The sequence below is a fragment of the Chiloscyllium plagiosum genome, unplaced genomic scaffold (assembly GCF_037043375.1).
Source record: "Chiloscyllium plagiosum isolate Xiang-an unplaced genomic scaffold, Cpla_swu_hap1 HiC_scaffold_2, whole genome shotgun sequence".
NCBI classification, from domain to species: Eukaryota; Metazoa; Chordata; class Chondrichthyes; order Orectolobiformes; family Hemiscylliidae; genus Chiloscyllium; species Chiloscyllium plagiosum.
Genome location: NW_028270140.1, coordinates 114,167,858 through 114,192,609, shown reverse-complemented (window position 1 = coordinate 114,192,609; position 24,752 = coordinate 114,167,858). Strand labels below are relative to the sequence as shown.

Sequence of the window (24,752 nt, the reverse complement as noted above, 5' to 3'; positions counted from 1 at the left end):
TTTTCTCTCAGAGGACTGTCAAAGTTGGGTCTTTAAGTATATTCAAGGCTGAGATGGAGACACTTTCTAAATTCATAAGGAAATCAAAGGTTATGGGAAAATGGCAGAAATGGAAAATGGAATTGAGGGTTATCAGCCCAGCAATGATCTCATTGAATGGGAGAGCAGACACAATGGGGCAAACAGTCTATTGCTACTCGTATATCTTATGGTCTTATGCAATGGCTGGTTAGAAGAGTTTCCCTGTTTTAAAGGTTTGATAATGGGTCAGAAAGAGCAGGAGTCCTTTGCCCCAGCCTCACAAGAATGCCTTTGGACTCTCATCCCCACAACTCTCTCATTTTGTCCAACCAGCTGCTACTGATCACAGCTCCAATTGCTCCTACCTCCCCTTTGTCACCCCCATTACAGCCCTCAAACTACTAAAGACAGAGTAAGACTTTCTCCTGATGTGATTTAAAATATGCAACATGCCAAGGACATTATCAAGTGATAACCCTTACGTGTTAAATCAGCAAGTCTTCAGTGGAAGCTTCGTCCAGAAGGAATGTTACCATAAACATAAGGTGGCTATGAACAGCTCACCAGGAGGGTCCTCTGTAAGACTGAAACTACATTGTAGGAATAGCATAACATAGCCAGAATACATTAAAATGCCATTGAGAACCAAGTTGAAATTGAGTCTCTGATCTGCTCTCTTAAAGGCGACACTATTTTGCAAAGTGAACAAGATATGGAGAAGTTTGCAAGCTATTCCAAAAGCTCTAGTTCAAGTCCCAGTTCAGGACTTTTTGGCTACAGAAGTTGTGTCACAATATACTCAAACAGGTTAATCATCAGTCTGTGGACCCTTCCAGTATGGTTATAGCAAACAGAAGGAGTGGTAGAGTTTCCTGATCAACCAGAACCTTGTTGTAGGTGCAGCACAACCGCCTCCCCATGTGAAAAGATCCAATACACAGGTACTTAACATGAGCACACTTCATTGCCATTCCAAGAGACCGCACACAAATGCAAGCACACCTGTTGCAATTTAATGGATGGACACTAAACTCCAACATACCTTCTGCCTCCACTCCCAGCCATTGCAGATTTCATCGGAATGCTTAATAAACAATTTACAGAACTTCTGAAATTGCTCTTCACCCAGGCAAATGTTTTCATTTCGATTAAAGGTATGTGACATCTACAAACAGTTAAAAAAATGTAAACCTGTTAGTCATTCCACAAACAGCACAGACAATAACTTCATCAGCACCTACACTGTGTCAATTTTAACTTACAGAACAGTGGGACATTTAAATTTGCTGCAATAGAAAGAACACTCATTTTGCATTTCAAGGAAATATTGTAGAGTCATGGAAACAAACAGAGTGAGAATAATTAATCCAATAAAAATAACACTTGAAATCTTTTTATCTTTTTCAGTTCTAGATTTAGTACTTTCCTTAGCTGGCCCAACAAATCTTGAAAATCTAAATGCAATTATCCATCTTGAACGGATGACTGTTCTTCACACCTGTCTTTGTGATTCCGAGCTGAATGGGAGTAGTCCAATATCAATGTCATATTTTAGATTTCTTCTTGGAACCATTTAGATTTGGTATTTTCCACAGCAGAAGAGCGAATGTTGGACCTTTGCAGAAACCATTAGGTCACTCACACCAGCCATTTATATGAGCCCTTGCACACTCTGCTGCTTTCCAGCTGAGGTAAACTTAGTCAAGAGGTTGGTGTTTTGGAGTTTACTCAGCCATCAGACTAAACAAACTAATCATTAATTGCCAATCAACTGCTATAAGATAACAAATATACAGTCTGAAATAACACCACAGAGGCCAGTATCCCATCACCAAGTCACCCTTTATTTACATATGAAGTGTTCTTGACTCGAATACTTCTTTTCACAGCCAGTCCCAGAATCTCTCAAACTTGTATCTAACAGCCAGGGCTCACTGATTAGACCAGATTAACAGCCCCAAAAAGGGAACTCATATTCTATGAGGTCTGGTTGGCTGACCCCATTACAATCACTACACAAGCTAATGTGAAAAGGGATACAAAAAGCTCTAGAAGGTAACAACAGCTTTCCTTTTACTAGTTATGTCAATTCACTATCCAAGATGATAAATAACTAAGTATCATTAAACCACCTACCCAAAAGTAAAATGCATTAAAACTTGGGCAATTCTACCTTCAAAATGCTTGCTGGGTTAAAATACCTCTACCTTGCAGCTCTCCATCTTTAAAACCTAAATTCAATGTTGGTAAATCAATGATCACACATAAAGCCTTAAGCACATGTCTACTTCATTATCATGATTTGAAGTGATAGTAATTCTATGTTGCTTGTTACAGTCATAGTGAAAATGGATTAGCTATATTCTGCTTACATTGTTTGTCTTTAATACACAGATGTTCACGGAGTTTAAAAAAATTAAAAAGGGCAATGCTGAACTAGAATGTTTGCTATGATCACCTGACAAGTCCAGACAAGCCACATGGAATACACAAACCCAGGCTGCCATTATCATTTTTAATCCAAAAGCACATAAACTCTGAGCTGTTAAGAAATTTATATCTCCTGTTTATCTTATACTTGCAATGGTAAATTTACATATTACAAATGGGAAGTTACCTGCCGAAGCATGCAGTTTGAAAAAGACAACGGAGCTTGGTTTGGAAATATACAAACAAACTATGTTTCTATACTTTTCCTCGAGCAAAAAGAGAAAACGACACACATTGCAAATGCAATGTTAACATTCATTTCAAGAGATCTCGAACACAACAGCGAGAATGTACTGCTGAGGCTGTATAAGGCTCTGCCCAGACTGCATTTGGAATATTGTGAGCAGTTTTGGGTCCTATATCTCAGGAAGGATGTGCTAGTGTTGGATGGGGTTCAGAGAAGGTTTACAAGAATGATCCCGGGGATAAAAGGCTCGTCATATGAGCAGCAGTTGAGGATTCTGGGTCTATTTGATGGAGTTTAGAGGGACGAGTGGAGAATCTGATTGAGACTTACAGAATACTAAACAGCTGTTGAAAAGATGTTTCCACGAGTAGGAGAGACAAACAGCCAAAGGCATAGCCTCAGAGTGAAGGGATGACCCTTTAAAACTGAGATGAGAAAATTTCTTCAGCCAGAAAGTGGTTAATCTGTGGAAGTCATTGTCACGGAAGATTATGGAGGCCAAGTCATTGAGTGTATTTCAGACAGAGATAGTGTTTCTTGATTGGGAAGGGGATCAAGATTTATGAGAATGGGGCTGAGAAACATATCATGCTTGATTGAATGGCAGAGCAGATTTGATGGACTAAATGGCCTAATTCTCCTCCTATCTTTTACGGTCTTATGAACTGAGCATAACAAGGATATAAAAATATCCTCTATCTTTCCCTCTCAGCAAACCAGTGCTGGTAGAAAAAACAACTTGGAAAAGCCTCCACTGAGAAATCAAGGCTATGTACAATCTTTCCCACTCCCAAGTATCAGGAGTGTGGTAACTAGGTATAAAAAGGAAGAAATGAAAATATATTTCCTGTGACTGACCAAGCCAGGACTAAAAGAAAAGGGGAGTTGAAACCCCTCCTCACCTGGTCATTTCAAACCAAAGATATTTATTGGATACCTATTTCTGAAAAAGTATTCATTGCTTCATGGAGTGAAATACCCATCTGTTACTGCATACAACTACTGCAATAAACCATCATGGGTTACAAAATTAAAAACTTTGCATTAACTATTTCATATCTTAGTCAGATTTTTTAAGTATTTGCACTTCAAAGCAGTTTCTTTATAGATATATAGATGACACTGTGCTACTTTAACCATTCACTTTGGCTGTCAATATTTTGACTGATTGCAGCATATGGTCCATATGCAATATCTATTTTTAGTTAAAATAGTGAGAATATTTTGTGCTCATGAAAACTTAATTCATGCAATATTTTTGAACTAGCTGTGCAAAAATATCTAAGCTATATAAATAATTCATGATAATTGTTTAGCTACACCTTGCCTTTCTGTTGGTGCCCGTTGGCTTATTTCATATTTAGTCATATTCAAAAATAGCAACTTTTGCTGATTTTCTCCAAATTTACATTAGGCAATTTATTTCACAGTGTTTTCCAATTCATTTTTAGTACCAAACATCCTTTAAACAAAACAAGTTTCAAAATTACAAATAGTAATTGATTTTAGAAAATAATCCAACAGAATTACACAGATGTTTTGGGGTGGGGGGGGGGGGGGGGGGGGGAGAAGAGTTGGGACATGGACGGGTGAGGTTAAAGGTGGAGAATGACAGATGACAAGGGTTAGGGATGCAAAACAATGAATGGGGAGAGGTTATTCTGACAATCGTCCCGGACATTTTTGAGCATTTCTCCTCCTGCAGCATCCATCATCAAGCACCTGAGCCACTGAAACTGATTCATGCACGTGAATCACATTTAAGCTAACAGTGCATCAAGTTTTATGGCTCTATAGCTTTCACGCAAAGCAGCCAAGACTCACATTTGCAAATTAAATTTTCCTTGTATGCAAAGCAGCAGTTTTGATTTTTACCAATGACTGGTTATGGTTAAGCATGATCAATAACTTCTCTTCAAAATACTTCAAATATTCAAGAATAAAAAAAGTGCATCAACACATCAAGGGTGCCAGAACACTGTTTTCTTAAAACAAGGCTATGCCCTGAATGATTGAATTACCTTGCACTGACGCAGAAGAGTATGCCTGTGCAACTGTGCATTTCCATTATTTACAACAATCTTGCGCCTACTGGAGTAGCAGACACTAGTCTTTGGCCAATTTGATTCACTCCATGTGACATCAATAAATGGCTTAAGGCACTGGGTACTGTAAAGGCACTAAGCCCTAAAAACATTTCTGGGAACAGTACTGATGATTTGTATCCTGATAAATTGCCAGACTCTTAAGCAAACAGTTTCCAATATAGCTACAGCATTGGCATCTAATCAGCAGTGTGGAAAATTATCCAGGAACGTCCTGACCACAGAAAAAAAGGACAAATACAATCCAGCCAATTACCACCTATCAGTCAACTCTTAATCAATGGTAAAATAATGGAAGGGTTCAACATCAGCACTTACTTGGAAATAACCTGCTCACTGGTGCTCAGTTTAGGTTTCAGCAGGACAACTCAACTCCTGACTTCAATACAGCTTTGGTCCAAAATTAACCAAAAAACTGGACTATAGTGGCAAGTGATAATAACTGCCCTTGACATGAAGATCACATTTCACCTATAACTACTTGGCATCAAGGAGCCCTGGTAATCTAAAGTCAATGTGAATCTGGAGAAAGCTCCCCACTGGTTAAAGTTATGCCTAGCAAAAAAGAAGATGGTTGTGGTTGTTGGAGGTCACTCATCTCAGTTCCAGGACATCTCTGCAAGAGTTCCTCCGGTGGTGTCCTCAACCCAACCATCTTCAGCTGCTTCACCAATGACACTTCTTGCATCATAACATCAGAGCTGGGTGTTTGTTGATGATTGCACAACATTCAGCACTATTTGCAACTCTTCAGATATTTTAGCAACTTATGTCCATACTTGTAAGGCACAAGTCATGAGAATGATGGAAAACTCTCCACTTGCCTGGGCAAAACAGTCCACATGATTGGTACCCCACCTACTATATTAAATATTCATTGCACCCACCGGTGACACACAGTAGCAGCTGTGTGCACCATCCACAAGATGCAGTGCACCTTGATATTTCCTTGCACAGCTCTGTCGAATACAGCGATTTCTACCACCTAGAAGGACTTGGAAATTCTATGATAGATTGGGTGAGTGGGCAAATCAAGGCAGACGCAGTATAATTTGGATAAATGCAAGATTATTCACTTTGGAAGCAAAAACAAGAAGGCAGATTACTACCTGAGTGGCTGGAAATTGGGAGAGGGGAATGTGCAGCAGGACCTGGGTGTCCTTATGCACCAGTCGATGAAGGTAAAAATATAGGTGCACCAGGCGGCAAAGAAGGCAAATGATATGTTAGCCTTCATTGTAAGAGGTTTTGAGTACAGCAGCAAGAATGTGTTGTTGCAGTTCTGCACAACACCTAGAATATTGTGTGCAGTTTTGGTCTCCTTTTCTGAGGAAGGATGCTCTTGTTCTCGAGGGAGTGCAGCAAGGATTTACCAGGCTGATTCCTGGGATGGCAGGACTGACATGTGAGGAGAGATTGACTGTTTGCACTGGGGTTAAGACAAATGAGGGGGGGATCTCATTGAAACTGATAAAATTCCAACAGGACTAAACAAGCTAGATGCAGGGAGGATGTTCCACATAGCAAGTGTGTAATAGAACCAGGGGTCACAGTCTGAGGATTCAGGTAGACCATTTAGGACAGAGATGAGGAGACATGTCTTGACCCAAAAAAGTGCTGAGCCTGTGGAATTCATTACCACATGAAGTAGCTGATGCCAAAACATTGAATGTATTCAAGAGGCAGCTAGATGTAGCACTTGAGGTGAATGGGATCACAGATTATGGAGAGAAAGCAGGATTAGACTATTGAGGTGGACCATCAGCCATAATCATGATGAATAGCAGAGTGGTATCAAAGGGCCAAAAGGCCTCCTCCTGCTCTTATCTTCTATGTTTCTGTGATAGTGTTCATGTCATGAATGGCTGTTGCCATTTGCTAGGCAAAGATGTGGTCATTTCACTGTCATCTGTTATGCTGTTACAGTCGAAACTAAGAAATTAGGTTCAAAAACCACCTTAGCAAATTGCAAAACAGAATTTAAGAAATCTAATACTTTACAGTACCAATACCAGAAAATAATCAAAGAAGTTGCTATTTTGTTGCGAAAGCCTACCCAGTCATCTAAAGTCCTTCAGAGGAGGCAAACTGCTATCCCATAGTCTTCCTATATGTAACTGAAATACCATTCTAAGTGAATGACTCTGAATCCCCTCAGGAAATCTAGGCATTGCTTTAAATCAGTGTCGTTAGTAAAAGCCACATTCCAACTATAATTTTTTTAAAAAGACAATGAATAAATTTCCCTTCCAATGTCCGTGGCAGAGGATCCAGAATATTTAGATGCAGACGGAAATCTAATCTTGATATGACTAAACTAAAGAAAAACTGCCAAATCAAGTTTAGTGTCAATAGCTCTTTTCCCACTGCTAATTAAATTTGATAGGGAAGACAGTGTAATTCCAATAATTCATCCACAGGCATGTAAAGCCAATCTCCTCTGTTCTCCCTCAACAAGCAGTGAGGAAAAAAAACAGGGTCCTCTTGATTCAGGCAGAGCAATCTTCAGTGAAAACAAAAAATGCTCAAAATAGTCAGAAGGTCAAGCAGCAGCTATGGTGAGAAACAGATCATAATTCAGGTCGTTAACCTTTCATCAGGACCAGGAAGGAAAGGACAATGTCAGCAAGGCACCACAGATATAGGATCTAGTAGACATTCCAGAACAGAGGACAGATTAAACATCCCAACTTAGAGAGTTATTAGGTCATGGAAGTATTTTCAAGGGCAGAAGTTATGCCACCATTCAAGATTAGTTTTGATAGACAGAAAAAGGGAATGTGCTTCATAAGTGGAACATTGGAACTGCTTACACATGTGTATGGTAACTACCACCAAGGGCCATGTAGCTTGCCTCTTTTTATGCTGTTAAATTTAATAAATTTGTTAAAATGTATGTTGCTTTTCCACAATTCCTGTACAATACAACTCAAGCCTTCAATTGTGAAACCAGTTACCAATTTAACTAAGCACTAACAAATACGTCTGTGAGGAATATTTGCCTGAAAAATCTGAGATTTTCTGATCAAACAAACTAAGCTTGGTCTCCAAGCAAAATCATGTTCCTACCTCCACACAGGACATCTATTGATAGCATTAGGTGCCCAATAATTCCTCTTATCCAGTATCCTGGAACTTGAGGATATTACGACTAGAAGGTAAAACTGGAAGAATGCACACAAAGTTCAAATGTTAAAAGCTCAGCTAATCTTAATGTAACTACATAATACAGATGACATGGAAGGCTAGCATGAATGACTTGAGATGTCATTAGAATCTGATTCATTTAAAACAAATTGCCTGTGAGGAAGGAAATGGATCACAGTTTTGGAGGAGCACATAAGGAGCACACATCCCCTCTACCATCAAGAAGATAGTTCACAAACTCCCAATTTTTACTTCCCACTTGCACTGCAAAACCCAGCCCCCTCTAGCCATTTCTGAAAGATCACTCCCTTCCCGCCTAATACCACCTTCACTAACGTATTTTAGGGTAATGAAGACCATAGGAATGAGAACAGGCTATTCTGCCCTTCGGGTTTAATCTGCTAATCATGGCTGATCAAACATAGACTCATAGAGATGTACAGCACGGAAACAGACCCCTCGCTCCAACCCGTCCATGCTGATCACATATCCAAACCCAATCTAGTCCCATCTGTCAGTACCTGGCCCATATCCATCCTAACCATTCCTATTCATATACCCATCCAGGTGCCGTTTAAATGTTGCAATTGTACTAGCCTCCACCACTTCCTCTGGCAGCTCATTCCATACACATACCACCCTCTGTGTGAAAAAGTTGTCCCTTAGGTCCCTTTTATATCTTTCTCCTCTCACCCTAAACCTATGCCCTCCAGTTCTAGACTCCCCCACCCCAGGGAAAAGACTTTGTCTATTTATCCTATCCATGCCCCTCATGATTTCATAAACCTCTATAAGGTCAACCCTCAGCCTCCGACGCTCCAGGGAAAACAGCCCTAGCTTATTCAACCTCTCCTTATAGCACAAATCCTCCAACTCCAGTGGTTAGCACTGCTGCCTCACAGCGCCAGAGACCCGGGTTCAATTCCCGACTCAGGCAACTGACTGTGTGGAGTTTGCACATTCTCCCCGTGTCTGCGTGGGTTTCCTCCGGGTGCTCCGGTTTCCTCCCACAGTCACAAAGATGTGCAGGGTCAGGTGAATTGGCAATGCTAAATTGCCCGTAGTGTTAGGTTAAAGGGGTAAATGTAGGGGTATGGGTTGGTTGCGCTTCGGCGGGTCGGTGTGGACTTGTTGGGCCGAAGGGCCTGTTTCCACACTGTAAGTAATCTAATCTAAACTCTGGCAACATCCTTGTAAATCTTTTCTGAACCTTTTCAAGTTTCACATCTTTCGATAGCAAGGAGACCAGAATTGCACGCAATATTCCAACAACAGCCTAAACAATGTCCTGTACAGCCGCAACATGACCTCCCAACTCCTGTACTCTGACCAATAAAGGAAAGCATACCAAACGTCATCCTCACCATCCTATCTATCCACGATTCATTCCCATTACCCTGTATGTTACTGGTAATCAGAAACCTACAAATCTCAACCTTAAACATAATCAAATAGTCAGCTTCCACAGTCTTCTGTGGTGGAAAACTCCAAAGGTTCACAATCCTTTGATAAAACCCTGGACCCAAGTGGCATTCCCTTTATTTTTAAGTTGTGCTCCCTGGTTTTAGACTCCTCAATCACAGGGAGCATCTTAGCTGCATTTACCCTGTCTAACTCTTTAAGTGTTTTGTCAGTTTCAGTGCCATCCTCTCATTCTTTGATGTTCTAGAGAATGCAGGCCCAGTTTATCCACATAAACATAAAGAACTGCAGATTCTGAAAATGTGGAACAAAACAGGGCTGGTAGCATCTGTAGAGGGAAAACAAAGTCAACTTTTCAAATTCAGTAGTTCTGATGAAGGGTCACTAGACTCTATAGATGTTGCTAGACCTGCTGTAATTCTCCAGCACTCTCTGTTTTTGTCCCGGTTTACCCAATCTCTATTCATAGGGTAGCCCTGCCATCTCGGGAACAAATCTGGTGAACCTTTACTGTACTCCCTCTATGGAATAATATTTTACTTTTAGTAAGGAGATTAAAATTGCATACCATACTCCATGTGAGGCCTAACCAAACTCTTATACATCTGAAACAAGAATGCATTACTCTTGTGCTCAAATCCTTATGCAATGCTTGTACTGTTTTGATCTATTTCAGAACAGAAAGTGTGATTTTCAAAAATAGTAACTCCAATTAACTCTTACTTTGTCATATCTAAGCAAAGTTACTTGTAATTCTTTGTTTGGTAGTCTTTGAACGAACAAGCAGAGGGAGAAATTTGTGGATAGAAGATGGTCAAAGTCCAACACTGTGAAAGTTTTGATATAACATGAAGGTAATAGCTTAGGTAGTTGCTACATCACCAGTTACTGAATGAATGCCTGAGACAAAAGGGATAGCAGATGCTGGCATCTAAGCAGGAGGCTGGAAGAACACAGCAAGCCAGGTAGCATCAGGAGGTGGAGAAATCAACGTTTCCAATCAAGCCCCTTCATCAAGATTGGGGAGGGGTGGTGGTGAGTGGGGGGGGGGAGGGGAGGTAGGTGGGATAGCGATAAGTGGATGCAGGTAATGGAATATTGTAATAGGTCAGTGGAAGGGTGGAGCAGATGTGTCAGTGGGAAAGAAGATGAGCAGGTAAGGTCAGGTTAAGGAGGTGGGGAGGAGTGTAAGGGCTGGACGTGGGTTGAAGTTGGGGGTGGTGAGATAGTCAAGATAGTGAGGTGGGAGGTCGAATGGTAGGGAGGAGGGCAGTCTGGACACGGAGCCGGGGGATGGGTGGAAAGGTTATTTGAAATCAGAGAACTCAGTGTTACGTCCTTCAGGCTGCAGGCTACTCAGGCAGAAGCTGAGATGTTGTTCCTTCAATTTGTAGCCTGGTTCACTGTGGCAATGGAGGAGGCCAAGGATGGACATGTCATGGAGAGTGGGAGGGGAATTGAAATGGGTGGTGATTGGGAGGTCAGGCTGGCTGGTTAGGGTCCGGCGACGATGCTAGGTGAAATAGTTGCATGTCTGGTCCAGAAGAGACCAAGAGGATGGAGGTTATAATGGGAGCAGGATCAACTTGAGTCTTTAACCTCACCTTTGAATGATGGAGGATGGGAACTAGTTGGAAATGTATTTAAAAGTAGCAGCACATTCTGTGCTACAAAAGTAACAAGACCATCTTGCTGGGAGAATGGAAATATAGAGATCTACAATGAAATGGTCATAGTTCCAGAAACTAGTCAATTTGTGAAGGAGCAAAGTAGTTTGAAAAGATTGAACAAGAACAAAGAAAAAAAAAGAAGATATGGCAAGAACTCGGGCTGCCCTGTCATTAGTTCTGCGAGAGAAGTAGAAATGGGCAGCTAGGGTTGGAAATACAAATTTGGAAGTGGAAGGAAGATCTCCAGTGGAGATAAGATCATGATATCAAATATGAAATCAGTTATTTCAAATCTGGTTTTACTTCACACTCTGTGTACATGCAGGTTTTCCCTATACATAATTAGCATTAATTTCCCATTGTTGTACTAAGTAATAGGGAAGTCATTTTTTTCAAATTGAATATTTTGGTTCAATGTATCAAGATCATTAAGATTGTTATCTGAATTTTGTCATGTGTCATTAAGTAGTCTCATCTGGTTTATTTAATCTTCAAGTTGAATTTATAATAAATACTGTCAGGTTCACAATACTGCTAATGTAAAGGGGACAAACAATGCAAAATGATCATAACCAAACGATCTATGCTAGCAAACTCTAACCATGGTGTCCAATATTCAATGCGATTCCATGATAGAACAAACTTTTGCTCAATAATCCTGTATATTAGGAATTACAATTTAAGATCATCAGTCAGGTTTTCAGTATGGTGCACTTGCATTTACATGTAGCTATGTACATTAATACAATAGGCTCTGTACTTTGTAGAAAGGAAGAACTTCTACCTTCACTGTGCCTGGTTTAAACTAAATGAAGTCGACAATAGCCATTCTCTAGTTTATTACATTGGGCAATGCCTTGGATACTTAGCCCAGGTATTTTGAACAAATCTGTTTGGATATGTTGAGACATTTCCAGTTCAGGTAGAACTTGAGCCTGCATCTTTTGGCTCAGAGGCATGGACACCAACACTATACCACTTTGCCATCACTCAGAGTAAACCTGCCTGGTTTAAATTTAAGGAGAAAGTGAGGTCTGCAGATGCTGGAGATCAAAGTTGAAACTTTATTGCTGGAACAGCACAGCAGGTCAGGCAGCATCCAGGGAACAGGAGATTCGACGTTTCGGGCACAGGCCCTTCTTCAGGAAGGGCCTGTGCCCGAAACGTCGAATCTCCTGTTCCCTGGATGCTGCCTGACCTGCTGTGCTGTTCCAGCAATAAAGTTTCAAAACTGGTTTAAATTTAAACAATGCTTGACAGTTAACTGTCAGTCATAATCCAATTAGTGCATTTTCCATGGGAACATCTTTACTAAACAGAGCCCATTACCTAACCATTCAGCCTGCTCTAGTCAGACAGTATAAAAACGTTGCTCCCCTTTACAATAGTATCCTTGTGAATATCCTGTCAACAAATTGCATCTTCATTGAGCTACACTCAAGTTCAATGCTAGGAACTACCTTCAATGTGACAAGATAATTACCAAACTTAAAAATAAATGTACAAGTATTTTAAATATCAGCAATTCATATTCTTTGTGGTTATATGCTGATCAACCCTGCAGTAGAACATGAACATTTTAACAAGGTTAAGCAGCCACACGTCTATTTATATAGTGCCTACAGCATAATAAAATATCCCAAAGTGCTGCATTTGACATTATAAAATGAACTATAATACTGAGCCACATAAAGAGGTGTTTGCTCAGATAACTAAATGCAAGATCATAATTTTAGCAAGTGTCTTAAGTGGAGAAAGTGAAGTAAACAGGTAGAAGGGTTGTGAGGAATTTCCAAAGTTTAGGGCTCAGGCAACTAAAGATATAATCATCAAGAACAGAGGAATTAAACTCAAAGGCCAGAATTAGAGGAACTTAAAAGTTATGGAGGATTGTAGGAGCAAAAGAGATTAGGGATAGGGAAAGGCAAGGCTATAAGGTGATTTGAAAACAAAGATGAGAATTTTAAAATCAAAATGCTCCTGATTGGCAGCCAATGTAGGTCAGCAAGGATGAGGCTGGTTGGGGATCAGGACATGGGAAATAAAAGCAGAATTCTGAAGCATCTCTAATTTACAAAGACAAAATGTGGGAGACAACCAAATCAAGCCTAGAGGCCATACAAATATGAATGAGGGCTTCAGCTGCAAATGACCAAGGCCAGTTGATATTGCACAGATGAAAATATGCAGTCTTAGCAATGGCAAATATATGAGGTAGGTAGCTCTCATCTTGGAGTCAGATATGATACCAAAATTGCAAAAACTCATTTGTTCTCATATTGTTGCCTGAGAGAGGTGAGATGTTGTAGTCTGGAAAGAATTTGTGTGTGAGGACTGAAAACCAATGATTTCCAGTCTTCTTCCCGATCAGTCTGTGGCCTTTCACATTGCTGACCACATCCTCCTCTTCCAACCTTTCTCCACTGGAATCCAGCTGAGAGATAATTCATTCACCAGTTTGCATTCTTTACTATCTAACAAGAATATCTCTTGTAATGACTTCTCTTCTTGATCCTGTTAACTCTGGTGATCCCAAAGGATTATTCTTTGACCCTTCTCCTATTTCTCAATGCCATGCTTGCCCTTGATGACATTATCCAAAACCACAATATTCGTTTTCATATGTACTGACAACACCCAGTTTCACCTCACCACCATCACTCTCGCCTCCTCCCCTGATGCTAAATTATCAGACTGCTCATCTAACACCCAGCACTAGATGAGAAGTTTCCTTCAATTAAATATTAAGACGTCAAGGGAAAAGTTTAACAATTATTACAATGCAATGCACCATTAAGTTAAGATGTTGAACAGAAAATTCTCCCAGAGTGCATTACAGGATTCTGCCACAAAATAATTTGCAACTGTCAGACTTAGGGTGAACAGGTATCATTCTGTAGAAGTCCTTTCTTTCCTGATTATATAATTTAAGTAGAAAACACCTTATGCTGAAAGATAAAGAAATCAGATGGTGTTAGAGAAACTTTGTGAAGGCAAGTACTTTTTTCAGTTAGGTGTTGAAATATACTCCTGAAACAGTGAAAGCCAATGCATTCCTCAAATCTGGGAAGTTGTGTTCTTCACAAAGTTTTCATGAAGAAATTTCTGAATTAGAAAACAGTTGCAACTAGAAACATTTTGGGAATAGTGAATGATGGAGATGATTCATTTCTGGCAATAGTTTCTCTCCACATAGAACATCAGATAATTTGGACTGTGCAAAAGTGCAAAATTGGGGGCAGCAACTTGGCAGCACACCTTCAGACATCTCAATGGAAATAAAAAAAACCAAGAGATTTAAAACGGGTCATCGATGCACAATCACAAAAATGAAAATTACCTCTGTGTTGCACATCGACATTATAACGAAATACACATCAAGCTCTGCAACATTTAAACTCCCAAACATACTATTTGAATAATATATAGTGCAGTGTCAACATTTACCAAGTATTTGACAGACATCCAATACTGGATAAGCAAAATTTCCCTATAATTAAATATTAGGAAGACCGAAGCCATTGTCCAACTATGAATTCCTTTCCCTAACTACAGACTCCATTACTCTCCCTGGCAACTGTCTGAGGCTGAATCAAACTGTCTGCAATGCACGACTGGCCAACATCCCACATTCTACCCTCTGTAAACTTGAGGTCATCCAAAACTGCTGTCAATTGCTGTTTACCCTTCAAACTTCTGCTCGCTGACCTATATTGGTTCCTGGTTAGAAAACCTTAGTTGTAAAAGTCTCAAATCATGACCTCTTCCTTTCTTATTTTTGTAATTTCCTAGAACCCCGATCTGTCAGAAATATCTGTACTCATCAAATCATGGTCTCATGAGCATCACCGATTTTAATCACTCCACCACTGGTAGTGATGTCTTCAGCTGCCTAGACCCTAAGCCCTGGAATTCCTTCTTGAAATGTTTCCATTTCTCTTTCCTCATTTAAGATGCTCCTTAAGACTCACCTCTTTAACCACTTTCTTTAAAAGTTTTTCAAAAATGCTCCTGTTTCCCCTGGAACATTTTAAGATGTTAAAGGTGCTCTATAAATACAGAAAATGCTGGGAATACTAATTTGGCAGCATTCATGGAGCAACAAAACAGTATGTCAGGTCTGTGATCATTCATGGCAACTGCAATCAGTATAAGGTTTAAGGGAACCATATTCACCTATTGTACAGCTTTCAGCAGTGAACCGTTATTGAAACACACCAGCACCTCTACTCAAAATGCATTCGGAAATGCATCCGTTCATTTCCCAAACACCTGCTGTAAACTATTGGTTTGCAAGTGGCCCCAATTCCTCCAAAAATCGAATGGAGGTTAGCAAAGTATCATTGCTCATTGGCAATAACAAAAATAGAGTTAAAATGGTACTCTATAGCCAGTATAAAACATTGTCTTCTGCCCACATAAAAGCATGTAAATTCTTTTAGCAGTAAAAGGCATCTGACAGCCTGAAAGCAATGAATAACTCCCCTTATTTGTGGGTCAACTATCTTTTGGAACTGATTATCAGACAATTTGAGCACTTTCACATAGTTTCAGTATCAGCTCATTCAGTTCTTTAGAGAATCCAGAGCAATGGTTTTGTACTTTTACAGTTAGGGGTTCCACAAAAAGTAAAGAATAGAAGCCTGAAGCAATTAAGGTCATATTCAAAACTATACTGTTGATAATTTGAGAGTGCAACCACTGGGCTCTGGAAAAGTTTAACATTTGATAAACAAAGACACCTTCAAAACCCTCAGAAAAATCTTTCAGGCCACCTGTGGCATTCAGTGGAATTGATTCATTGCAAAGGATCACATCACAGATTTGAGGTGATTTCAGAAGAATAAGAGGCTACAAGAGGAAACTTATTGTTTTAAACACAGGATTGTAATGATCTCCAGTGCACTGCCTGAAATGATGACGGAAGCAATTCAGTCAGTACATTTAAAAGACCATTAAACCACGACTTGAGGTGAAACAATTTACAGGGCTCTGGACAAAGACCAAGGGGAGTGGAGTTAATTGAGTAACTCAAATAAACAAGCTTGCACAGCATGATGGGTCAAATGTCCTACTTCTTTGCTGTATCATTCTGTGATTCTATAAAGTCACATTGCACTTATCAACAACTCCACTGGTGAAAATGAGCACAAGTGGTCAAAGTACCTGATAAAACAGAGCCACAGAAGTGTTACAGCATTGTAGAAGGCCATTCAGCCCATTGAACCTGCAATGGATCTGTCAATGAGCAATTCACCTGGTACCGTCCCAGCCTTGCCTCCTTTCTCCTTTTCCTTTTAAAGTTGTCAATAACATCTAAGCCACACAGAAAAGTAGGATTAAGTACTTTGCAATCCCACATTTGATTTACATATGCTACATAACATTATTGAACTTGCGCAAGATGCTGGTTTGATCTCATTTGAAATATTATATCCTGTTCTGGGTGTCATATTTTAGAAAGGAAGTGAAGGCATTATGTAAGGTCTGATTCCTTTTAGAATGCTTTGATTGAACCTGGCTCCATCAAAATCTCTAACAATACATTCCAGATCCTAGAACCTGACTGCATATGAAGATTTTCCTCATTGCACTATTGCTTTTTGTGTTGCCAATTTCCTTAAATTTGTGCCATTTTGTTCCCAACATTTTCATGAGAGGGAGCAATTTTTCCCTACCTATTCTGTCCAGACTTTGTGTTATCCAACACCCCCATCAAATCTCCTCTTGGCCTTCTCAAAGGAAAATTATTCTAGGCCCTCGAACTGAAGCTGAACTAGGCCCTCTAACTCAAGCTGAACTCGGCCCATAACTAAAGCTGAACTAGGCCCATAACTAAAGCTGAACTAGGCCCATAACTAAAGCTAAACAAGGCCCATAACTAAAGCTGAACAAGGCCCTCTAACTAAAGCTGAACTAGGTCCTCTAACTAAAGCTGAACTAGGCCTGCTAACTGAAGCTGAACTAGGCCCGCTACCTGAAGCTGAACTAGGCCCTCTAACTGAAGCTGAACTAGGCCCTCTAACTGAATGGTTCCCTGGAGCCATTCGCATGACTTTTTTCTTGCCAGTGCAGACACAATGAGCTGAATGGCCTCCTTTTGTACCATAACAATGCTATGAATCTGCACCTTCTTTAATGCCTCCCTATTCTTCCAGAACAGAATACAACACTATTATGAGAGTAAACCAGTCTCTCATACAAATTCAACATAATGTTCAACAACATATGTAAATCCAATGTGAAGTTACAAAGTATTCATCCTAATTTTCTACGTGGCTTAGGTGTTGGCACCTTAACTTTAACAAGTAAAAAATAAACTGACTGAACAAAGTTAAAATCCTGACTGAACAAGTTGTTGTAGGAAAAGCAATTAGATCCTACACATCCCAAATACTTATCACTTGACTTTAAAAATGCTTCACATCTTCAAGTAATTTCATGCAATTTTCTGTGGCTTGCACGAAAAAAAAGTGAAAATGAAGGCAGACAAGTGGTGGAGAAAGGAGGGAGAGCAGTTGAGAAAGAGACAGCTCAAGTGAGAGAACGTTGCAGATTTGGGGGATTAAAGATAGGGGGTGTTCAAGAGGGATGGCAGGAAGGGGAGAAGAGGGAGTAGTGAGCGAGGGCAGGACAGTGGTGAGGAATGGTGGGATAATAAGGGGAAGAGTCCCTGTCTCCAAATTCTACAAACTAGTATTTGCTACATAGTTAATTTCTCTCACAGGCCCACAATGATTGCCAGTAGCTGCCTATTTCAGAAAAAACGAAGAAACTGTGGATGCTGTAAATCAGAGACAAAAATAGAAATTGATGGAAAAGTTCAGCAGGTCTAGCAGTATCTGTGGAGAGAAATCACAGTTAGCTTTTCAGCTCAAGTGACCCTTCTGTCCATCCAAAGATGCTCCCAGACCTGCTGAGCTTTTCCAGCAATTTTTGTCACTGACTATTTCATCATTGGCTTGCTTTTCCCTGGCTGGCCATGAACACAAACCATGTGTTGACTGGTATATCTCAAGTCCTTTCATGACCTTTGGGTACCACAGGGTGTATAGTGCCTGAATGGCAAACATAGTATTCAATCAGTTTAATTAGACATCACTGGAGCAGTTTATCAATCACCTTTATGAATCTATTACAATCTCATAACCAGATTCCCCAGATTAAAGATCTATAAAACCAAGTGCTGTCTACCATTCAACTATTTACTCTTCTAAAAATAAATTACATAAAATATGCATTTTAAAAAGTGAAAAAAGTATAAATTCTCTATTCATTGCCCTTTCCAAATAATATGCCTCCTATCCTGCATACCTTAATTCATCCCTTCTATCACAGAACTGATCTAATAAGACCCCCTTTCCACATCCCAGCCTAGTTGATATTGTACCCAATGTGCCAAACACGTTTCATAATTATCTGATAAACAAACAAAACATTTTATTTTATTATAATATACATTGTTTTGTTTGATATATGGAGGACTTAAGGTCTAAACCTTGACTTCTAGATTAGACCATTTGAAGCAAGCTTACTGATGACCAATCACAGTAAGAGACCAAGCCACATAAATCAATTTTATTGTTGCTCAATAGAGATTTGTAGACCTTGTTTCAAAAAAAAGCTGTGTCGCAGACAGGAAACTAAGCACAGTAGAAATCTGAAACAGGACAAATACCAGCAGCAGTAAGAAAGACGAGAAACTAAAAATTGGAATGTATAAGGATAAACATGCTAAATATTTTACAAAAACTAGAAATGGCTTTGTTTTTCAGACTGCCTATAGGAAACAGAAATCTTTGCTTTGCTTTGATAGCAATATAGTTAAGTAAAAATGCAGTCACAACATGATTGCATACATGTCATTGCTCCAGGACGAGATGTCGACTGTATCTCACAAAGAAGTCAAGAAGTGGTGGTTAAAGAAGGTCTGCTCACAGAAATAAGTATGATCCAGAAGAGAAAATTAATTAAAACTCACCCCAGAAAAATAATGAATAAACTTGGAATCAACAAAATTTCTTCAAAAAGACTGGGATCATAGAAAAGACAAATCAACTTGCTAAAGGTAGAGAACACTGGAAGCAGCATAAAACATTCAACAAACAGAAAGATTGGGGTAAACCTTCACTCCTTTGAATTTGATGTGAAACTGCACTGAAACAAAGATTTTGATCCTTTCATAAAGAACCATATAATTTTAAAAACATGATGGTTTGTTCCTTCTTGATTCCATTTCAAACAAGGAAGATTGAGGAATACACACCAACAAAGCTGCAAATTGCTTGTTTCACACAGAACAGAATTTTCTGTTTAAATAGCCTCCCAACATTAAAAAGAGCTTCCATAACCAAAACTGAAAAAACAACATTGTGCTAATTGACACAATACTGTCAAAGATCTTACAAATATCCTTGGTCTCCTTTTACAAGAAACTAAACAGATACCTAAATGGTACAGCTCGATACAGAAATTGACCTTTTTGAGGACTGGAGTATACAGCAGAACTCTGAAGCCCTTCTTTTAGATTTCACAATAGTTACAGATAGAATTTTAGCTCTCAAGCAAATAAGAGACATTATATATGCCATCTACATCACAGCACTGTCTCCCATGAGAATCACACCACCCACCTTACTAATGTAAGTAATATGCTGCTAGGGCTGCCAAACTCTCCTGAGGAGAGATTCCTCTGTCCATCTCTGCACAATCACTGACAGAGCTAAATAGCTGCTGCTATTGTCAATACCACTTCCAACCCTTTAATTCTAGATAAAGGTAGACCTCTTTAAAACTCAGGAATGCATTGATGACACTACAGTAGCTCCACATATATACTTCTGGTATTAACAGATGTGTCTATCAACAAGACAAGGAATGACAAGACAAAATGGCTCATACATAGGCCTGGCCTGGAAGGAGGGTCATATTGAACTCAAAATATCAGCTGTATTTCTCTCTCCACATATACCGCCACACCTTCTGAGTTTCTCCAGCACTTTCTGTTTTCATTTCACATTTCCAGCATCCACAGTACTTTGCTTTTGTTTGATGCATTAGTGTCAGCTTGACTCTGTTGGTATCACATGTCAGAAACACATGGGCTCAAACTTTGCTCTAGGACATCAAGACAAAAGTGTTAAGTTTAGTCTTTAAATGTAGCTCTTAAAGAAGTACCAGAATTTGGTTGAGACTTTAAATCATTGCATTTCCGCTTGTTAGATTAGCTCCTACTAATACTCAAATAAGGTTCAGGAATTCTCCCAGTAATTTTCTTAAGCAATTTTCATCCCGAAACCAATCTCAACTGGTTACACTCATTGCTATTTGTGGGGCTTTATTGTTGGCTGCACAGCCTATGTTACCAGGGACCGTATTTCAAAAGAGCAAATCATCAGTTTCGACGCACTTTGCATCATTCTAAAGAATATGAAACTTATATTATTACAATTGACTGGCTCATCTCAAACATGTAGACAGCCTGCTTCAATAAACACGCAAGGTTGCAAGTGTCTATGGAACAATATTCCCAATGTACTCCTACAGAGAGAACAAAACTACATATACCAAAAACCATGAATAAAATGGTTGCACACATGAAATTCAGAAATTTTACCACACACCATAAAATTCTTGTCCGCCAAAAAGCTTCAACAAAATACACAATTACCTATTTTTGATCTTAAATACTGGCAGCCACAATTTGCAACAGGCCTACATGGAATAAAGTATTTCAACGGCACTCAACTTAATACATCAATGATCTCCTAGTAATCGCAAGACTTTGCAGTTTCAGCAGGGCAAACAAATTCACCCAACAGATCAGATTATAAATTATATTCTCAAAACATTTCTCCAATGGATGGCAAATATAATTCGTGACTGTTGAGTCCATATGATTTATAGATACTGGAATCTTATCTTGAGACAGTTTCCCATTACTCGCCTTTTTCTCAATCTGCAATATTCTATGTAGTTTGGAGGTTGGGAAAATCTAAGCAAGATACTCAAGCTAATTGATCAAAGCTCTGAGGCCCACCTGAATAAAGCACAAGAGAATAAAGAAGGGCTAATGCCCGAAACGTCGATTCTCCTGTTCCCGAGATGCTGCCTGACCTGCTGCGCTTTTCCAGCAACACATTTCCATCTCTGATCTCCAGCATCTGCAGACCTCACTTTCTCCACAAGAGAATAACTCCCAAACAACTACATTTCTACTTCAACTCCTATCAGATACAAACTACTTTGCGAAGCAGAGAGAAAATAAAACATATATGAGACACAATTGATATTTAGTTTCCCCAGGTGGCACTGAAAGACACTCACATTGTAGGACTGAGTCAACCTGAAAAAGAATCAGTCACAACTGGATCATAGCAGGTACACTCCTGCATTTGGGACTTCTGTTATCAATTGTTAAGAAGAGCTCAGTTATGGGGCTCAGGGTATCTGCAGTTCTTCGCCACTTCAGATGCAAGCACATATCTTGTTAAACAAGTACAAATAATATGACCAACTATTATGAAAAGTCTATCACTCTCGACTCTGATTTCCAGCATCTGCAGTCCTCACTTTCTCCTATGATCAGGATAACCTACTATCCTAGATATAGGAGCCTTGCGCTTTCAAGTGGTCCTCAGGATGAGCAGAAAAATACATAATGAGTAAATGATACACTTACAATCTAAATGCATTTATTTCTAATTTGCTGACTAGTCTGAGCAAGTTACTCCATTTTAAAAACCTATCACAAGTTTTTGAAAAATATTTGCCCCAACTGTTTTTTCAGCTATCATACAACATATATGATAGGTACGTGGAAGACAGAGTATACATGGTCTGTCAAACAACACCAACGTTTATACATCAAATATTTGCATCAACATTAGCATTACTTGCTATTTACCAGCAATAAATGTCCCTTCTCCCAAAAAAGCATAAAAAATGCTTTTCTTTAGTTACCAACATATTAGAAGATAAAAAGATTACAGGGCCAGGTTTGGAACACACTTCACAAACAAGTGAGGATGTACAAAATGACAACACAGAGAATCATTTTTTTTCTGGGGGGGGTGGGGTGGTGGCGGGGGAGAGGAGCAGGAGAATAATAATTTTACAGGAGTTCACCTCTTGCAAATTTATTGTTAAATTAAACTTGGGAAGTTGATCTGAAGTCCAGATTCTGCATAAAAGCATTGTTTATCAAGAATAGTTAAGCCATATCACATTCCAGAGAAGATCCAGGACAGTACAATCCTTGCTGATAAATACCCAGTGCTGACTCCAAAACAAGGAGACTGACAGACAGACAAGAGATGGGGCAAAACCAAGTCATTTCGTTCATGACTTTCAGCAATGAAAAACATTGTATTTGTAACCTACAGCAATTAACCTAGGATAATTTAACATCACCCAAGTACATGTCCTGCAATACATACTTGATTTAAGCGGCTTTCAGATGGAACCACCCAGCAGTAAGAATCGCTGGTAGGCTAATTATTTACTACTACACTGAATATACGCCCCTCCCTTTGTCTAACTGGAAGCACCTCCAATATCATTGTCAGTGTTTTCTCCCCAAGATTAATAATGTGGAATGATTACAGTTTCTAACTCACGGTGATTTTGTTTTTTTTTTGAAAAATGGGGCATGGGAGCAGTTTGTGAGAGCAGTTCGCATCTCATTGTTCGCTCGGTATGGTTTGCCCACCCCTCCTCCAAAAAAATGCACAAAATCAATGTTGCTTTATATACATATATATAGATACATACATGCATGCAGGCGCATATATATATATATATATATATATAAAGAGTAGGTGATGGAGTGACATACAGAAGATGCAGCACATACCCAAAGATATATTAAAAAACAGGCAGTGTAGAGAAAGTTTCGCGAGCAATGAAGGGCTAAACTTCCGGGGTATGTATCGCTGCAGCGGGGGGAGGATACGGGAAGAGTAAATGCTATTCAGCACAGCCGGTTTCAAGTCGCCCTTGCAGGGGAATTACTGTAGTCTGTGCAGGACTCCCTCGAACTGCATTCACCCAACAGGGGAAACGTGCTTTGTAAACATCGAGCCACGCTGCGTTCAGAGCTGCCCCAGCCTGGCTCTGCCTTTTGCAAACGCAGCCTCCTGTTATGATTTTTAGCTGGCCGTCCGTCAGGGCGGCTTTGCTGGCGCTCCTCTGCGAGCAAGCAGGCATCTCGATATTATATAATCCCCCACAGGGTTGTAATGGGACACTCCAAAAATTTATTCTTGGGAAGACTGACAGCCGGGGTCAAGAAACAGCTGTTGAAGTTAATGCTTCTCCCTCCCACACTGTCTGACAGCAGTGGCTTGCCACAACAAAGTTGGAAGCCAGAGGCACATTTAAAGATGTGGTGCATCCGCGTTTCTTGTACATGTAATGTGAAATATTATTAGGTGTAATGAGCATTTATATTTCGGCGTAATTAAAAGAATGAAGCTGTTTGAACCCGTTCCATTCTCTTTCTTACCTCTCTCTTCCGAAAAATGATTTTAAATCCTGCGACTCTTTTTATTTAAAGAGGGAACAAGTTTGCGAAATAAATGGACAGGGAAGTTTCTGAATGCAAGAAGCAAATTGTATTGCATTAATTGTAAATGTCAGATTTATTTCTAAAAAAAAATGACTATGATCATAATCTTCGAAAAGAACCCTCAACTTGTTAATGACTTTTTTTCAGGTGTGACTGTTCCTTCCCTCAACATTTTTCAATAGAAGGGACCAGGGAACTTTTACCCATACCAGTAATGAGAAAATTTCTGTTGGGAGATACGCAATAAAAGGGCAAAATAACGTAGCTGCTGATTTTTCCACCATCCTGCCAGCCTTATTCTGATCCTCAATTGGGCCCATTCTGAATAATCCTATCACTTTGCAGAATCAGGTATTCGTACATTGACTATCCACTGCTGCATATTTGATTGTACCAATCTAATGTAATCAAATAATGATATCTTTAACTAGTTCCCAACTTTAACTGTAGTTTTTATGCTTGACTAATCAGCCTAAATATTGGTGTGAGAGTGAATAACGTTATGTTGGCTAGCAGCGCGGAGTATCCAATGATTCATCCTGCTGTATATTCACCACAAAATTGTTGTAGCACTTTTCATGTTTTATAGCACCCTGGTCATTGCTTGTAAAAATTTGAACACACTGTGTACATAGAGTTATACCATACAAAACAGACCCTTCAGTCCAACTCGTCCATGATGACCGGATAGCCCAAACTGATCTAGTCCCATTTACCAGCATTTACTCTCCTTGTGGGACAATCTAGGATCAGAGGGCACAATCTTAGAATAAGGGGATCACACATGTAAGACAGAGTTGAGAAGGAATTTCTTGTCTCAGAGGATCGTGAATCTGTGGAATGCTTTACTGCAGAGTGCTGTCTTGGCTGCGTCATTAAGTATATTCAAGGCTGAGATAGATTTTTAATCAGTAAGAGAATCAAGGCTTATTGGGAAATAGCAGGAAAATGTAGATGACATGTAGATCAGATCAGCTATGATCTCACTGAATGGCAGAGCTGACTCGATTAGCTGAATGGCCCACTCATTTTCCTACATCATACAATCTTATGTTCTAAACTAAAAGGATGGCAGATGAATTGAGCAGGTATACTGCATCAGTCTTCACTATAAAGGAATTGCAAAACATCCCAGAAACACC

At 39.6% G+C, this 24,752-nt stretch overlaps 1 protein-coding gene across 7 annotated transcripts in view; it reads right to left on the bottom strand.

Annotated features, from left to right (window-relative positions):
• Nucleotides 1–23,046, bottom strand: part of atg10 (ATG10 autophagy related 10 homolog (S. cerevisiae)) — a 241,259-nt gene extending 218,213 nt beyond the window's left edge. The window contains exons 1-3 of one of the 7 annotated variants that reach the window (XM_087999773.1): nucleotides 22,897–22,954; nucleotides 20,022–20,159; nucleotides 1,064–1,186 (exon numbers count right to left, since the gene is read on the bottom strand). In XM_087999773.1, the coding sequence (XP_087855899.1) occupies nucleotides 1,064–1,186; nucleotides 20,022–20,099 (201 nt within the window). In that variant the 5' untranslated portion in view covers nucleotides 20,100–20,159; nucleotides 22,897–22,954. Of the gene's footprint in view, nucleotides 1–1,063; nucleotides 1,187–19,943; nucleotides 20,160–22,480; nucleotides 22,501–22,896 lie in introns of those variants that run through there. The other 6 variants (XM_087999768.1, XM_087999757.1, XM_087999760.1 and 3 more) reach the window with 6 other exon arrangements.
• Between the last annotated feature and the right edge of the window lie 1,706 nt (nucleotides 23,047–24,752).